Source organism: Felis catus, chromosome E2, assembly GCF_018350175.1.
Source record: "Felis catus isolate Fca126 chromosome E2, F.catus_Fca126_mat1.0, whole genome shotgun sequence".
Classification (NCBI taxonomy): Eukaryota; Metazoa; Chordata; class Mammalia; order Carnivora; family Felidae; genus Felis; species Felis catus.
The window spans coordinates 14389007-14405794 of NC_058382.1; the positions used below are offsets into that span (position 1 = coordinate 14389007).

Here is a 16788-nt window from a genome sequence, read left to right on the forward strand (position 1 = left end):
AATATATGGTCAGTTTTTATAAATGTTCTGTGTGATTGACAAAGGAATGTGTATTTGTAGTCTCAAGTTTGTTTTGTGTGTGTTTTTTTAAATGTTTATTTTTGAGAGAGAGAGTGTGTGTGTGTGTGAGCAGGGGAGGGGCAGAGAGAGAGGGAGACACAATCTGAAGCAGGCTCTAGGCTCAGAACTGTCAACAGAGAGCCCAACATGGGGCTCAAACCCATGAACCGTGAGATCATGACCTGAGCTGAAGTCAGATGCTCAACCGACTGAGCCACCCAGGCGCCCCATGTTGGAGCTATTTTCTTTGAAATGTGGTCAGTGGCACTCACTTCATAGTTGTTTTGTTTTGTTCTGTTTTTAATGTTTCTTTTTGAGAGAGAGAGAGAGTGTGAGTAATTGAGGGGCAGAGAGAGAGGCAGACACAGAATCCGAAGCAGGCTTCCGGCTCCCAGCTGTCCATATATTGGGTTATACTGACCATATATCGGGTTATAAAATAAAGCAGTCTTGAGTCAGCACAGAGCCCCACGTGGGACTGGAACTCAAGAACCATGAGATCACAACCTGAGCTGAAGTCAGATGCATAACTGACTGAGCCACCCATGTGCCCCTTACTTTGTAGTTTTAAGTTTTGTGGCCTAACATGTGATCTGTTCTGGAGAATGTTGCATGGGCACTTGAAAAGAATGTGTGTTCTGCTGTTCTGGGATGGAATGTTCTGAATATATGGGTCATTCAAAGCCACTGTTTCCTTGTTGAATTTCTGCCTGGATGATCTATCCATTGATATGAGTGAGGTGTTAAAATCCCTAATTTTTTTTTTATTTTTTAGAGAGAGAGAGCATGAGTGGGGGAGAGGGACAGAGGGAGAGAGAGAGAATTTTAAGTAGGCTCCACACTCAGCGCAGAGCCTGCTGTGGGGCTCAGTCCCACAATCCTGGGATCATGACCTGAGCCAAAATCAAGAGTTGGATGCTCAACCAACTTAGCCACCCAGGCGCCCCACCTACTATTACTGCATTATTGTCAGTTTCTTCCTTTATGTCTGTAAACAGTGGCTTTGTGTATTTAGGTGTTTCCATGTTGGGTGGATAAATATTTACAATTACTATATACTATTGTTGGATTGTCCTCTTTATCATTATGTGGTGTCATTCTTTGTCTCTTGTTACAGTCTTTACGTTAAAGTCTATTTTGTCCAATATAAGTATTGCTACCACAGCTTTCTTTTTGCTTCTATTTGCATGGTAGATGATTTTCTATGCATTCACTTTCAATCTTTATGTGTCTTTATGTCTGATATGAGTTTCTTCTAGGCAGCATGTAGATGGGTCTTGCTTTTTTATCCATTCAGTTATTGTAGGTCTTTTGATTGGAGCATTTAGTCCATTCACATTTGAAGTAATTATTGATAGGTATGTAGTTATTGCCAGTTTGTTACTTGTTTTATGGTTGTGTTTATAGTTCTCTCTTCCTTTCTTCTCTTGCTGTCTTCCTTTGTGGTTTGATGGCTTTCTTTAATGTTATATTTGGATTTTTTTTCTCTTTATCTTCTATCTATTACAGGTTTTTGTTTTGTGGTTACCATCAGGATCATATATAACATATTGGGTTGCCTGGGTGGCTCAGTTGATTAAACAGCCAACTTTGGCTCAGGTCATGATCTTAGAGTTTGTGGGTTTGAGCCCCATGTCAGGCTCTGTGCTGACAGTTCAGAGCCTGGAGCCTGCTTCGGATTCTGTATTTCCCTCCCACTCTGTCCCTCCCCTGCTCATGCTCTGTCTCTCTGTCTCTCAAAAATGAATAAATATTAAAAAATTTTTTTTTAGATAACATCTTATGTGTATAGCAGTTTATATTAAGTTGATGGTTGCTAAAGTTTGAGTCCATTCTAAAAGAACTAAAGTTTTACTCCCCCCATTCTGTTTTATGTATATGATGTCATACTTTACATCTTCTTATTTTGTGAATCCCTTGGCTGATTTTTATAGATATAATTGATTTTTCTGCTTTTGTGCTTTAACCTTCATATTGGTTTTATAAGTGATTAATCTACTACTTTTATTATATGTTTGCATTTACCTGTGAAATTTTTTCCTTTCTTAACTTTCTTATTCCATTAAAAAAAATTTTTTTACTGTTTATTAATTTTTGAGAGAGAGAGTTTGAGCAGGGGAGGGCAGAGAGAGAGGGAGACACAGAATCTGAAGCAGGCTCCAGGCTCTGAGCTATCAGCACAGAGCCTGATGTGGGGCTTAAACTCATGAACCATGAGATCATGACCTGAAATTGAAATCGGATGCTCAACCAATTAAACCACCCACATGCCCCAATAACTTTCTTATTCCTAATTATGGTCTTTTCTTTCCATTCAAAGAATGCCCTTTAATGTTTCTTGTAAGGCTGGTTTAAATGGTAATGAGCTCCTTTAACTTGTTTGTATGGGAGACTCTATCTCTCCTATTCTGAAATGATAGCTTTGCTGGGTAGAGTATTCTTGGTTGCAGGTTTTTTTCCTTCCAGTACTTTGAATATATCATACCCCTCCCTTCTGGCCTGTAAAGTTTCTGCTAAAAATCAACAGAATAGCCTTAAAGGGTGTCTCTTCTATATAACATTTATTTTTCTCTTGCTGCTTTCAAAATTCTCCCTCTGTTACTACTTTTTTGCTATTTTGATTACTGTGTGTCTTGATGTGGACTTCCTGGTGTTAATTTTATTGGGAGTTCTCTATGCCTTCTGGATCTGGATGTCTGTTTCCTTCCTCAGATTAGGAAAGTTTTCAGCTATTATTTCTTCAAATAAATGTTCTGCCCCCTTTTCTCTCTCTTCTCCTTCTGGAATCCTATAATGTGAATGTTATTATTCTTGATGATGTTGCTGAGTTTTCTGTATCTATTCTCATTTTTTATTCTTTTTATTTTTTGCTGTTCAGCTTGATTGCTTTTCACTACACTGTCTTCCAGGTCACTGATCTGTTCTTCAGCTTCTTCTAATATGCTCTTGAGTCCCTCAGTGTTGTTTTGTTTTGTTTTGTTTTGTTTTGTTTTATCTCCGTCATTGAGTTCTTCATCTCTGAGTGGTTCTTTTTTATATTTACTGTTTGTTTTTGAAGGCCTCACTGAGATCATGCACTTTTTTCTCAAGTCAGGTGAATATTTTTATGACCATTGCTTTGAATTCTTTATCAGGCACATTGCTTATCTCCATTTCATTTAGCTTTTTTGCTGTGGTTTTGTCCTGTTCTTTCATTTGGGACATATTCCTCTGTCTTCTCATTTTATATAACTCTGTGTATTTGCTTCTGTATATTAGGAGAGTCAGTTACAGCTCCTGATCTTAAAAGTAGTGGCCTTAGGAAGAAGAGAAGTCCCATGGTGCCCTGCAGTGCAGGGCCCCCTGTTCACTAGATCCATATGCTTTTCAGCCTCTGCCTCACTGTTGTGGCAGAGCCTCCTCTGTCTGTCCATTGGCCTCAGTGCCCCACTTTGCCTGTTTTGGACAAGATTTGATCTCGGTGTTGTTAAGGGGTAGTCTGGGGCCTCCAGCGGCTTATAGTGTGGTGGTGTCAGCAGTTAGACTAGATGCCTGCTCTCAGCCTGTCTGCTGGGGCTGTAGTTGAACCAACCTGCAAGGCACCCTCTATGCCTTGTCCCCTGAGAGGCTTTCCCTGGGGGGCAGGGCCGGCAGTCAGACCAGATGCCTGCCCCCAGTCCATCTGCTAGGGCTGCGGTCACACTATTGCTTGCTATGAGGTTCAGTTGCCAGAACCGCGGGCATACCCGTGTGTGTGGGGTGTGTGTGTGTGTGTGGGTGTGTGGGTGTGTGGTTATCTTCCCCCCTCCCCAGAGCAGGAGTCACTTTGGAGTGGGGTGGGTTTGATGGGGCAGATCCACAGGAGAATGTGGAGGTGGGGCATGCAGTGCTAGCAAGGTCGGTGTTGTGTGTTTGCACTGGTTCCCTGAAGCTCCCAACTATCTAGGCAAGTGTTGGTGGCACAGGGAATGGTTCCTGCCAGCTCTTTTGTTGTTGGAGAAGTTTCTTAAAGATCCCTGCACCTCCAGCACACATTCTGAGATTGGTAAATGAATGTTTTTCATGTATACCGCAGGCACTTTTCAAACTGCCGCTTCTGTGTTGTTGTATCTTAGCAGGTTGTTTGTTAATGCTGGCTCTTTAAGGATGGGGACTCAAATTTCCCGTCAACCTCTGGCTTTCCCAGAACTAAGCCTGCTGATTTTTATTTATTTATTTAAAAAAAAATTTTTTTTAACGTTTATTTATTTTTGGGACAGAGAGAGACAGAGCATGAACGGGGGAGGGGCAGAGAGAGAGGGAGACACACAGAATCGGAAGCAGGCTCCAGGCTCTGAGCCATCAGCCCAGAGCCTGACGCGGGGCTCGAACTCACGGACGGACCGCGAGATCGTGACCTGGCTGAAGTCGGACGCTTAACCGACTGAGCCACCCAGGCGCCCCGCCTGCTGATTTTTAAAGTACCTAGAGTTAAGTACAGTTTACCCACTGATTGTAAAAACTTGTGAAGTTAAGCCCCACTGGTTTTCTTTCTTTTCTTTTCTTTTTTTTTAAATATTTATTTTTGAGAGAGATAGAGCATGCAAGTTCGAGAGGGGCAGGGAGAGGGAAGGACAGAGGATTAGAAGCAGCTTCTGTGCTGACAATAGATAGCCCAATGTGGGGCTTGAACTCACAAGCCATGAGATCATGACCTAAGCTGAAGTTGGACGCTCAATCAGCTGAGCCACCCAGGCACCCCTGTACTTAAATGTTTTGAATAGTTTGCCTTTACTCTTACAATAAAATCCAAAACCCTTGCCACAGATAATGAGACCACCTATGAAGCCACTGCCATCCTTTGGATCCTGTCTCTACCACACTGCCTTCTTTCAGCGCTTAGAACATGACAGAACCTTTTTTCAATAACTTCATGCTTCACTTAGAGTGTTTTCATCATACGAGAGTCCTGTGGCCTGAGGTGCTTATAGGAGACACCATTTTCATTTTTTAAGACTCAAAAGAAGGGGCGCCTGGGTGGCTCCGTCAGTTAAGTGTCCGACTTTGGCTCAGGTCATGATTTGTGGTTCGTGGGTTTGACCCCTGTGTCAGGCTTGTGCTGACAGCTCAGAGCCTGGAGCCTGCTTGGGATTCTGTGTCTCCCTCTCTCTCTTCCCCTATCCCCCCAAAAATAAATAAACATTAAAAAAAACCAGTTTAAGTACAGACCCTTAAACTTTGATTTGCATCAGAATTATCTGATAGGGATGTTAAAAATACAGCATTTTAGGACTTATTCCTAAAAATTCCGATTCTGTGCATCTGAGTTGCTTGAACATCAGCTTTTGTAACAAACCTACCAAAGGATTTTGACTTAATACCTAAATTTCACAGTTAATCTCTTCCCTATTATGAGTATCACCATCTTATTTACATAAACTCTCTTCATTTTTGGAGCTTTTCTTATCATTTTTCAAATTCTCTGAAAGTATATTATATGTACTTTCAATATATATCTTTTTTATTTTTCTTGCTCTATATATTTTTAGAGTTATGTATTCTTTTTTAAAATTTTTTTAACTGTTATTCATTTTTTGAGAGAGAGACAGAGCGCAGGTTGGGGAGGGGCAAAGAGAGAGGGAGACACAGAATCCGAAGCAGGCTCTGGGCTCTGAGCTGTCAGCAGAGCCTCACGCAGGGCTTGAACCCACGAACCGTGAGATCATGACCTGAGCCAAAGTTGGATGCTTACCCGACTGAGCCACCCAGATGCCCCTAGGGTTATGTATTCTTTAATGGATTTTGTACATGTGTATGTACAGACAAATAAAATGTGTTTGCTTTCTCCTTTTCTTTCAGATTTGGAGTCAAATTATGGAGCTAAGAAGTTATCTCCAGAAAATGATATTTACGAAATAAATTTGCCCAAACAGAGTATAACGCAAATAAGTAAAACTCCTGGCCTCAAGGCCTCCAATTGTAGAAATGACTCAAAATGCAGAAAGAGATTTAGGGGACGACAGAGACATCAAGAGGGGTATATCAGTCAAAAGATAATAAGCTATGAAAAAATGCATACTTATACTCATCATATTTCTCTTATTCACAATACAGATAAGCCATATGAATGTAAGGAGTGTGGGAAGTACTTTAGTCGTGGTTCAAATCTTATTCAGCATCAGAGTATTCATACGGGAGAGAAACCCTACAAATGTAAGGAATGTGGGAAGGCCTTTAGACTTCTTATCCAGCTTACTCGCCATCAGAAATTTCATAGTGGTGAAAAACCCTTTAAATGTAAGGAATGTGGGAAAGCTTTTAGTCTTCCCACCCAGCTCAATCGCCATGAGAACATTCATACAGGTGAGAAACCATTTGAGTGTAAGGAATGCGGTAAGTCCTTTAATCGTAGCTCAAACCTTGTTCAACATCAGAGTATTCATACGGGTGCAAAACCCTATGAATGTAAAGAGTGTGGGAAAGGCTTTAATCGTGGTTCAAACCTTATTCAGCACCAGAAAATTCATTCTAGTGAGAAACCCTTTGAGTGTAAGGAGTGTGGGAAGGCCTTTAAATATCATTACCAACTTACTGAACATTGTCGAATTCATACTGGTGAGAAACCCTTTGAATGTAAAGAATGTGGGAAGGCCTTTTGTCTTCCAGTAGAGCTTGCTAGACATCAGAACATTCATACTGGTGAGAAACCATTTACATGTAAGGAATGTGGCAAGGCCTTCAGTCGTGGCTCGAATCTTGTCCAACATCAGAGTATTCATACTGGTGAGAAACCCTACGGATGCAAGGAGTGTGGAAAGGCTTTTAGACTTCACCTACAACTTTCTCGACATCAGAAAACGCATACTGGTGAAAAAGCATTTGAATGTAAAGAATGCGGGACAGCCTTCCAATATCAGTACCAACTTATTGAGCATCAGCGAATTCACACAGGTGTGAAACCTTATGAATGTAAGGAATGTGGGAAATTGTTTCGTCGTGGTTCAAACCTCATTCAACATCGGAGTGTTCATACTGGAAAGAAACCTTTTGAATGTAAGGAATGTGGGAAGGCCTTTAGACTCCATATACAACTTACTCGACATGAGAAATTTCATACCGGTGAGAAGCCCTTTGAATGTGGAAAATGTGGAAAAGCCTTTAGTCTTCTCACCCAGCTTCATCGCCATGAGAACATTCATACAGGTGAGAAACCATTTGAATGTAAAGAATGTGGGAAGTCCTTTAATCGTGTCTCAAACCTTGTTCAACATCAGAGTATTCATGCTGGTGTGAAACCCTATGAATGTAAAGAGTGTGGGAAGGGCTTTAATCGTGGTTCAAACCTTATTCAGCATCAGAAAATTCATTCTAGTGAGAAACCCTTTGAGTGTAAGGAGTGCGGGAAGGCCTTTAGGTATCATTACCGACTTATTGAACATCATAGAATGCATACTGGGGAGAAACCCTTTGAATGTAAAGAATGTGGTAAGGCCTTTACTCTTCTGACACAGCTTACTCGACATCGGAACATTCATACTGGTGAGAAACCATTTAAATGTAAGGAATGTGGCAAGGCCTTCAATCGTGGTTCAAATCTTGTTCAACATCAGAGTATTCATACTGGTGAGAAACCCTACGGATGCAAGGAGTGTGGAAAGGCTTTTAGACTTCACCTACAACTTTCTCGACATCAGAAAACGCACCCTGGTGAGAAACCGTTTGAATGTAAGGAATGTGAGGCAGCCTTTAGACATCAGTACCAAGTTATTGAACATCAGCGAATTCATACAGGTGTGAAACCCTATGAATGTAAGGAATGTGCAAAGAGCTTTAGTCGTGGTACAGACCTTAGAGTACATCAGAGAATTCACACTGGTGAGAAACCCTTTGAATGTAAGGAATGTGGGAAAGCCTTTCGACATCATTATCAGTTTCTTGGACATTCCAGAATTCATACTGGTGAGAACCCCTATGAATGTAAGGAATGTGGGAAATGCTTTATTTGCAGTAGTGAACTTAGAGTACATCAGAGAATTCATACTGGTGAGAAACCATATCAGTGTAAGGAATGTGGGAAGGCCTTCAGTCGTAGCTCAAACCTTATTCAACATGTTAAAATTCATACTGGTGAGAAGCCCTATGAATGTAAGGAATGTGAAAAGGCCTTTAGCAATAATTATGAACTTACTGTACATCAGAGAATTCATACTGGTGAGAAACCTTATGAATGTACGGAATGTGGGAAAACTTTTAGACTTAGTTCAGTCTTTACTGCCCATCAGAGAATTCATACAGGTATGAAACCCTATGAATGTAAAGAATGTGGAAAGAGCTTTAGTTGTAGCTCAAACCTTATTCAACATGAGAGGATTCATACTGGTGAAAAACCTTATGAATGTAAGGAATGTGGGAAGGCCTTTAGACTTAGGTCAGTGTTTATTGCCCATCAGAGAATTCATACAGGTCTGAAACCCTATGAGTGTAAAGAATGTGGGAAAGCCTTTACTGTGACTGGTCAGCTGACCCGACATCGGAAAATTCATAATCGTCAGAAGTCCTATGAATATAAGGAATGCGGGAAAAAAACCTTCCCTGGTTATGAACAGCTTACTCATCATCAGAGAGTTCACAGTGGCAAGAAACCCTATGGATATAAAAGAATGTGGGAAGACCTTCCATCATGGACTGAGATTTGCTCAACAGCACAGTATTCCTACTGGTGAGGAACTCCTTGAGTATAAGTAATGTGGAAGGATTGACAGTCACAGCAAACACTTTAGAGTAGAGAAGACATTCTGATGAGGGAGTCTTTAAATATAAGAAATACAGGGTGGCCGTCGTGTTCATTGTTTACTAATCATGAAAGATATTTTACTACGTATGTTAATTTCATGCATTTAGAAAAGCCTTCAAACTCCAACTGGAGAAAAACTATCCTTGAAACAAATATAAGCTACATCTACCTGAGGCATGTGCTTTATTTCCATTTCACTACCTATGTGACATTAGACTAGGTGTCTAGCCTCTTTTTGCATCATTTATAATGGCAATGGTAGTGAGTACTAGTGCAATTAGAGGAATAAATGTGTTACAGTAGACAGAAAATCCTTGAAAAAGTATTTGGCACATGCTTGTGCTCATAAAGGATAGCTTTTACATTGTTCCATTAGCATTACTGTTACTGAGGACAGGAAAAGTGTATTGTGAATCATTTAGAAAAACCTCATCCATTCACTATTAAGTTTTAAATAACTTCCGTATAAAATTTCATGGGAGGTAAAGAACACGTGAGGATTTTCATTAAGAGCTCATCCCTTAAGTTACATCAGAAAGTTAATTTTGGAAAGAAACCCTATGGATTTCGTGCGTGAGGAGATATTGAGAAAACAGCTGTTGAAGAATCAGGGAGAGTTTTTGAAGTGATTTGTCTATAAAAGGCAACAGGCAGAAAATGTATAATTTATATTCTCTGTCCAGAAGTTAAGATAAATATTAGTGAAAGAATAGCAAAATAAAAGCTATCCATTTATGTTATCCAACTCTTTATCATGAAAATTGCTACACATATGAAAAAGATGAAAGAATAAACACCTATATACCCCTTCTAGATTCAGAGTTGTTAACAATTTGACATTTATTTTTCTGTATATTTTATGTTGTGCCATTGAGAATATGTTTTAGACATCATGTACTTTACCCCTTATTACATCACTATGTATCTCCCAAACATAAAGACAACCTCATATATAGCCATAGTACCATAATTACCCTTAAGGAAATTATCCATAATTCCATATTACCTATCTTCATTGGCCTCTAAAATGCCTTTTTTAGGAGTTCATCTTCTGAATAGCATGCATTCCAGATTATGTATTATATTTGGTTTTAAGCTCTCTTTAGTCTTTTTTAGTCTAGGATAGTAACTCAAATTTTCTGGAGTACCAGAATCATCTGTGACTCCTAGTAAAAATACAGAGGTCCAGGCCCACTGAGCCTCTGTATCTTTACTAGTTCTGCAGGGGATTTTGGTATGTGCTACAGAGAGTCACTGGTCTAGAAACTTTCTCCTTAATTTTTTAAAAAAAATTTTAGAATGTTGACTTCATGAGAAGTCCAGGAAAATTGCCATGTGTTTAGATTTTCTGTTTCTATATGTCATTTAGCTTTGTTCTGTCTTTTGTATTTTCTGTACAAAGGAAATTTGGTCTAGAGGCTGCATTAGGTTCAGATTAAATGTTTTGAGGGGAGAATACTTGGTAGGTTATGTCTGTATGTCGTATTGCAACATGTCAGAAAACATGTAAGGACAGGTCATTACTTTGTTAGTAAAACTAAATTTGATCATTTGGGTAAGATGGTACCAGATCTCCATTGTAAAGATCTTTGGAGAGACTGTCACCTCTTTGGAAATTTATACTCATGTATTTAAATCCTTAATCAAATAGAAAATAAAAAATGAAAATAGACTGTTCAGGAATGAATTGCATTAAAATGCAAACATGATTGAACTTGTAGAATGTGCCTGAAGCTATACTCTGTACAAAATTAATACTCTTCAGTGTATACAAGGTTATTTTGAACAGAACCTTATTTTGTTGTTGTTCAGCACTTTATCCCCAGCACCTTTATTGCATCTGGTACATGAGAAATTGATAAACTTTAGGGGGGGGGTGGGAATTGAGCCTGCAACTCAAGAAGCTGTAAAACAAGAGAATGAACCTTAAGCCAATACAAGGAAGCAACACTAAAAATGGGAATTAACAGTTGGGGAACAGATTTCATTTTTTACTTTTTTTTTTAATTTTAGTTTTTATTTTTTAAAATCTACATCCAAATTAGCATAGAGTGAAACAAGGATTTCAGGAGTAGATTCCTTAATGCCTCTTAGCCATTTAGCCCATCCCCCCTCCCAGAACCCCTCCAGCAACCCTCAGTTTGTTCTCCATATTTATGAGTCTCTTCTGTTTTGTCCCTGTCCCTGTTTTTACATTATTTTTGTTTCCAATCCCTTATGTTCATCTGTTTTGTGTCTTAAAGTCCTCATATGAGTGAAATCATATGATTTTTGTCTTTCTCTGACTGACTAATTTCACTTAGCATAATACCCACCGGTTCCATCCACGTAGTTGCAAATGGCAAGATTTCATTCTTTTTGATTGTTGAGTAGTACTCCATTGTATATATATACACCACATTTTCTTTATCCATTCATCCATCGATGGACATTTGGGCTCTTTCCATACTTTGGCTATTGTTGATTCATTTTTTACTTTTAAATTTTTTCCAGACTTGGGTTATAATTGACATATAACACTGAGTAGGTTAAGGTGTACAAAATAGTGATTCCATATATGTATATATTGCTAAATGGTTACCATAATAAGCTAACACGTCTGTCACCTCACAATAGTTACCTTTTTGTGTGTGATGAAAACTTTTAAGATCTACTCCCTTAGCAACTTTGAGGTATATGATACAGTATTATTAACTAGTCACAATGCTATACATTACATCCCTAGAACTTATTTATCTTTTAAGTGGAAATTTGTACCCTTTCACCACCTTTGCCCATCCCCCAACCCCACCCCTGCCACTGGCAAGCCACCAATCTGTTCTCTGTATCTGAGTTCCAGGTGTTTTTGAATTCTACGTGTGAGTGAGATCATACAGTATTTATTTGACCTACTTCAGTTAGCATAATGCCCTCAAGGTTTATATGTGTTAAAAATGGCAGGATTCCCTTATTTTTTATGGCTGAATAATATTCCATATGATATATAATATTCCAATATGAAATACCACGTTTTCTTTATCCCTCCATCCAATGATGGATGCATAGATCATTTCCACTTCTTGGCTATTGTAAATGTTGTAATGCACATGAGAGTGCTGATACCTCTTCAAGATAGTGATTTAAATTTTTTTTTTTTTTGATGCATACCCAGAAGTGGAATTGCTGGATTGTGTAGTAGTTCTATTTTTAATTTTTTAAAGAATCTCCTTGGGACTCCTGGGTGGCTCAGTTGGTTAAGCGTCTGATTTCAGCTCAGGTCATGATTTCAGTTCATGGGTTGGAGTCCCACTACAGGCTCTGTGCTGACAGCTCAGAGCCTGGAGCCTGCTTTGACTTCTGCGTTTCCCTCTCCCTCTCTGTTCCTCCCCTGCTTGCACTCGATCTCTCTCTCTCTCTCTCTCTCTCTCTCTCTCTCTCTCTCTCAAAAATAAAATAAACAACAACAAAAAAGAACCTTACTGTTTGTCAGATTGGGTGTACCAGTTTACACTTCCACCAGTTGTGTATGAAGATTCCTTTCTTCTGCATCCTTACCATCCCTTGTTCTCTCTTACCTTTTTTATTATAGTCATTATAATGGGGGTGAGGTAATATCTCATTGTGGTTTTGATTTGCATTTCCCTGATGATTAGTGATATCGCGCACCTTTTTCATGTATCTGTTGACCATTTGAACATCTTTGGGAAAATGTCTTCAGGTTCTTGGACCATTTTTAAATTTGATTATTGGGGGATTTTTTTTTCGTTATTGAGTTGCATGAGTTCCATATGTGGTTTGCAAATTTATTCTTCCTCCATAAGTTGCCTTTTCATTTTTTTAATCTCGTTTATTTTTCTGTGCAAGAGCTTTTTAGTTTGATGTGGTCCCTCTTAATTTATTTTTGCTTTTGTTACTTGAACTTTATGCGTCATATGTAAAAAAATCATTGCCAGAGCTTTTTGCCAGTGTTTTCTTCTCGGAGCTTTATGGTTTCAGGTGTTAATGTTTAATTCGTTCATCCATTTTGAGTTAATTGTGAGTGGTATAAGAAAGGGGTCTACTTTCATTCTTTGGCATGTGAATATCCAATTTCCCCCGCAGCCTTTATTGAAGAGACTGCCTTTTATTTATTGAATATTCTTGGCTTTGTTGTCAGGTATTAATTGACTATGAATGTATGGGTTTGTTTCTGGGCTCTCAATTCTGTCCCATTGATCTATGGGTCTGGTTTTATACTGATACCTTACTGTTTTGGTTACTATAGCTTTGTAATATAGTTTGAAATCAGGAAATGTTATATCTCTAGCTTTATTCTTCTGTGTCAGGATTGCTTTGGCTCTTCCAGGTCTTTTGATTTAAAGTCTATTTTGTCTGATATTAGTATAGTCACACTTACTCTCTTTTGGTACTTTTTGCATGGAATATTATTTTCCCATACTTTCAACCTGTTTACGAATTTTGACCTCATGTAATTGGATCATGTGTTCTTTATCCATTCTGCCAATCACTGTCTTTTGATTGGAAGAGTTTAACCCATTTACATTTAAAGTAATTACTGATAAGGAGAGACTTCTATCATTGTGCTATTTGCTTTATATATGCTTTATGAATTTTTCCCCTCACTTCCTACATTACTCTTTTGTGTTTAGTTGACTTTGGGGGGGGGTAGTGAAATGTTTAAATTCTTATTTTCTTTTGTGTATAGTGTCTTTGTAGTTACCATGGGGATTATATTTAACATCCTAGTTTTAATCTATACCAGTTTAATTTCAATAACGTATAAAAACTCTGCCCCTTTACAGCTCTGTATCTGCCTCTTTGGGTTGTTGATGTCACATAATTATGTCTTTATACACTGTGTGCCCCAAAGTATAAGGTGGTAATCTTTTAATGTGGAAAGTTTCTTAATGTAGAAAAGACTTGGAGTAACAAACCAAAGTTACAGTAACATTAGATGTCCTATTATTCCCAGCCTATTGATAGTGATGCTGTGGCCGAGAATGCCTGAGACACTTGCCCAAGCCCATAGTCCTTGTAGCAAGCCCTCCCAGACATTTCCCCTACTGGGGCCAATGCTGTGGCTGGACCATCCCTTGTGGTTCTTATGAGTGCAGAATATACCTCAGCAACGACCATCAGAGAACTTTGTTGAAGAACAGGTGTTATTACTCACAGATCCCAGATGGTAGTGCATGGCATACCTGAAAGCCACACAGTGAGGTTGTACCTATAGGGAGAGTGTAGACCTGGGGCTCTGCCTTTATTATGAACGGAGGGGAGGGGAGGGTGTCTAGAGTTTCACAGATGTACTCCTTATTGGCTAATTTATTTTTTTAATTTGTTCAACGGTCATTTATTTTTGAGAGAGAGAGAATGTGTGTGTTGAGCGGGGGAGGGCAGAGAGAGAGGGAGACACAGAATCCAAAGCAGGCTCCAGGCTCTGAGCTGGCAGCACAGAGCTCGACGGGGGGCTCGAACCCACGAACTGCGAGATCATGCGCTGAGCTGAAGTCGGACACCTAACCAACAGCCCCCAGGCGCCCCTCCTTATTGGCTAATTTAAAGCCTTGGGTGGGAATTAAGGTACTGGAAGGGAGAAGCAAGGTTACCGAAATGGTCAATTATCTAGGTTCCCCAGGGCTTTCTGGAACTAGGCGCTTCATGAATGAAGATGGCCCAGTCCTTTCTTTGGTTGTTTTGCTAGTACTTGTGTCAAAAAGCTGGCAATATTTCTATTATTTAGAATGGATGTCTTTTGAAATGGATGCCTCAGTGGTCAAAAGCTTAATGTCAGGTACTTATTCCTATGCTAGCTTTTACGCTAATAATTGTGTGGGGGTTTTTTTAAATGCATTAATCTTTTGGGGCGTCTGGGTGGCTCAGTCGGTTAAGCAACCGACTCTTGATTTTAGCTCGTCACGATCTCACAGTTCATGGGTTCTGGCCCCGCATGGGGTTTGCTGCTGTCATTGCGGAGCAAACTCTGTATCCTCTGTCCCTCTCTCTCTGCCCCTCCCCCGCTCGTGCTCTCTCGAGCGCGCTCTGTCACTTTCAAAAATAAGTAAACATTAAAAAAATAATAAAATACACTCAGATAATCCCGTCAGGACTATCTCACAGGAAGAGACAGCCGAAATTCCGCCTGGTGGAGTTCGTTCCCACTCACACCCGCTCGGCCGCAGGGTCGTGCCTTCGGCCGTTCTAAGGGGACCCAGCGCCAGGGCGAGCAGCGAGGCTCCCCGAGCGCCGAGACCTAGGCGCGAGCACGCGTGGCTTTACCGCCGGGTCGCGAGACCTTGGCTGCGGCCGCGGGTTCTGCGCTTGCGCCTGCGCATTCAGAGCCCGGCGCGCTGGCCGCGGGAAGGTGTGTCCCGAAGCCCCGGGGCGGTGGTCGCGGAGGCTCCCGGGACAGGGATGGTGCGCCGTCGGTGGTTCCGCCCCCGGGGTGAGTTGGTGGCAGTCCGGGAAGGAGTCGGCTCTAGGTGAGGCTGGGGGGCGGACTCGTGGCGTGGAGCTGCCGCCCAGTGAGGAGCCCATGGCGCGTGGAGTCCAGAGCCTCACACCCGTGCGCGCGTGAGGACCGGAGGAGGGGGCTGTGAAACCCATTGTGACCGGCAGTGTGTGTGTGTGTGCGTGTGTGCGCGTGTGTGCGTGTGTGTGTGCGTGTGCGTGTGTGTGCGCGCGCGCGGCAACGCCGGCTGTGTGGTGTGTGTTACTGCCCCACGTCCCTGCTGCTTGCCCCGCAGCCCCGAGTGTCTGCACAGAGCACTGTGGGCACGTTTCCCCAACAGGACAAACACTGAGCCCTGGGATGAAGGTTCCGAGCAGGAAGGCAGAGGACTGGTCTTGGGGTGGGACTTTTAGAGCTAGAAGTGTGCCTGGGACGAACTCCGTGCAAGAAATGATGGGAGAGCCCCTACTTGGAGGCGCTGTGGGTGCTGCTACATTTTCCCGAACCACAGCGTTCCCATACCTGCAGCCGCCCTCTCACCTCTGGTTGTGTGGGTGACGTCAGGGCAGATGTGGCCCTGCAGGGGGATTTTCTTAGTCTGCCCGACTCTAACAAAGGCCTGGCGTCTCAAGGTTTCCTTCTTCCCCAGCCCTGCCATTCTCCAAAAGAAGGAGGAAAAATGGTTGTACATCCGAAAGTCCAGCTCAGGTGAGTTTGTTTCCTCTTTGTTTATAAACAAACACGCTTTTGTTTTTTAGTAACGTTTGCTTTTCTTTTCCCAAATTGCCCAACGGCTCATCCTAGGCCCGCCTTCCCAGTGAACGACGGGCCATGCCTATGAGTCCCTCTCCTCACTGTCCCTCCGCCAGATACCCCTCTCCTCATCTTTCGTATCATTCCTCAGCATTCACTTTTTGTAATAGTAAGAAATGCCCATTCCGCGGTCTAGTTAAAGCTTTGTTTTACTGAGAGTAATGTTTAGATGGAATCATCTTCCACCTCCAAAACCTCAGTTTAAAAAGTAAGGCAAGGGGCGCCTGGGTGGTGTGGTCGGTTAAGAGTCTGACTTCAGCTCAGGTCATGATCTCGCGGTCCGTGAGTTCAAGCCCCGCATCGGGCTCTGTGCTGACAGCTCAGAGCCTGGAGCCTGTTTCGGATTCTGTGTCTCCCTCTCTTTCTGACCCTCCCCCGTTCATGCTCTGTCTCTCTCTGTCTCCAAAATAAAAAAGTGTTAAAAAAAAAAAATAAGGCAATATCAGAAGCGGTTTGACTGGCGTGAGTGAGAAATGACATGGTCATCTGCTTTTTTAAGGCTTTTGGGAGCAGGAATGTAATTGGAGGGCTTAGTGTGGAAATCTGTGTCATAAGAGGCAGGGATTTCCCCAAGGAATCAATGGATTGAGATTTATATTGACAAAGATTTGTCAAAAGACAACAAAAAGTACATATGAGTGAAGTAATATTCAGTGATGAACAGTAATACTCCAATTTTAAATTTCATATAAATTTCACTTACTAATATTTGGGATTGAGACATTTTACAAGG

The 16788-nt window shown here is 41.2% G+C and overlaps 1 protein-coding gene across 16 annotated transcripts in view; it reads left to right on the forward strand.

Annotated features, from left to right (window-relative positions):
• LOC101089975 (zinc finger protein 780B) overlaps nucleotides 1-16788 on the forward strand; it is a 77576-nt gene that overhangs the window by 49216 nt on the left and 11572 nt on the right. For 12 of the 16 annotated variants that reach the window (XM_045047269.1, XM_019819525.3, XM_019819526.3 and 9 more), the window contains one exon: nucleotides 5878-10532. In XM_045047269.1, the coding sequence (XP_044903204.1) occupies nucleotides 5878-8741 (2864 nt within the window). In that variant the 3' untranslated portion in view covers nucleotides 8742-10532. Of the gene's footprint in view, nucleotides 1-4845; nucleotides 5562-5877; nucleotides 10533-15891; nucleotides 15951-16788 lie in introns of those variants that run through there. The other 4 variants (XM_045047273.1, XM_045047274.1, XM_045047275.1 and 1 more) reach the window with 3 other exon arrangements.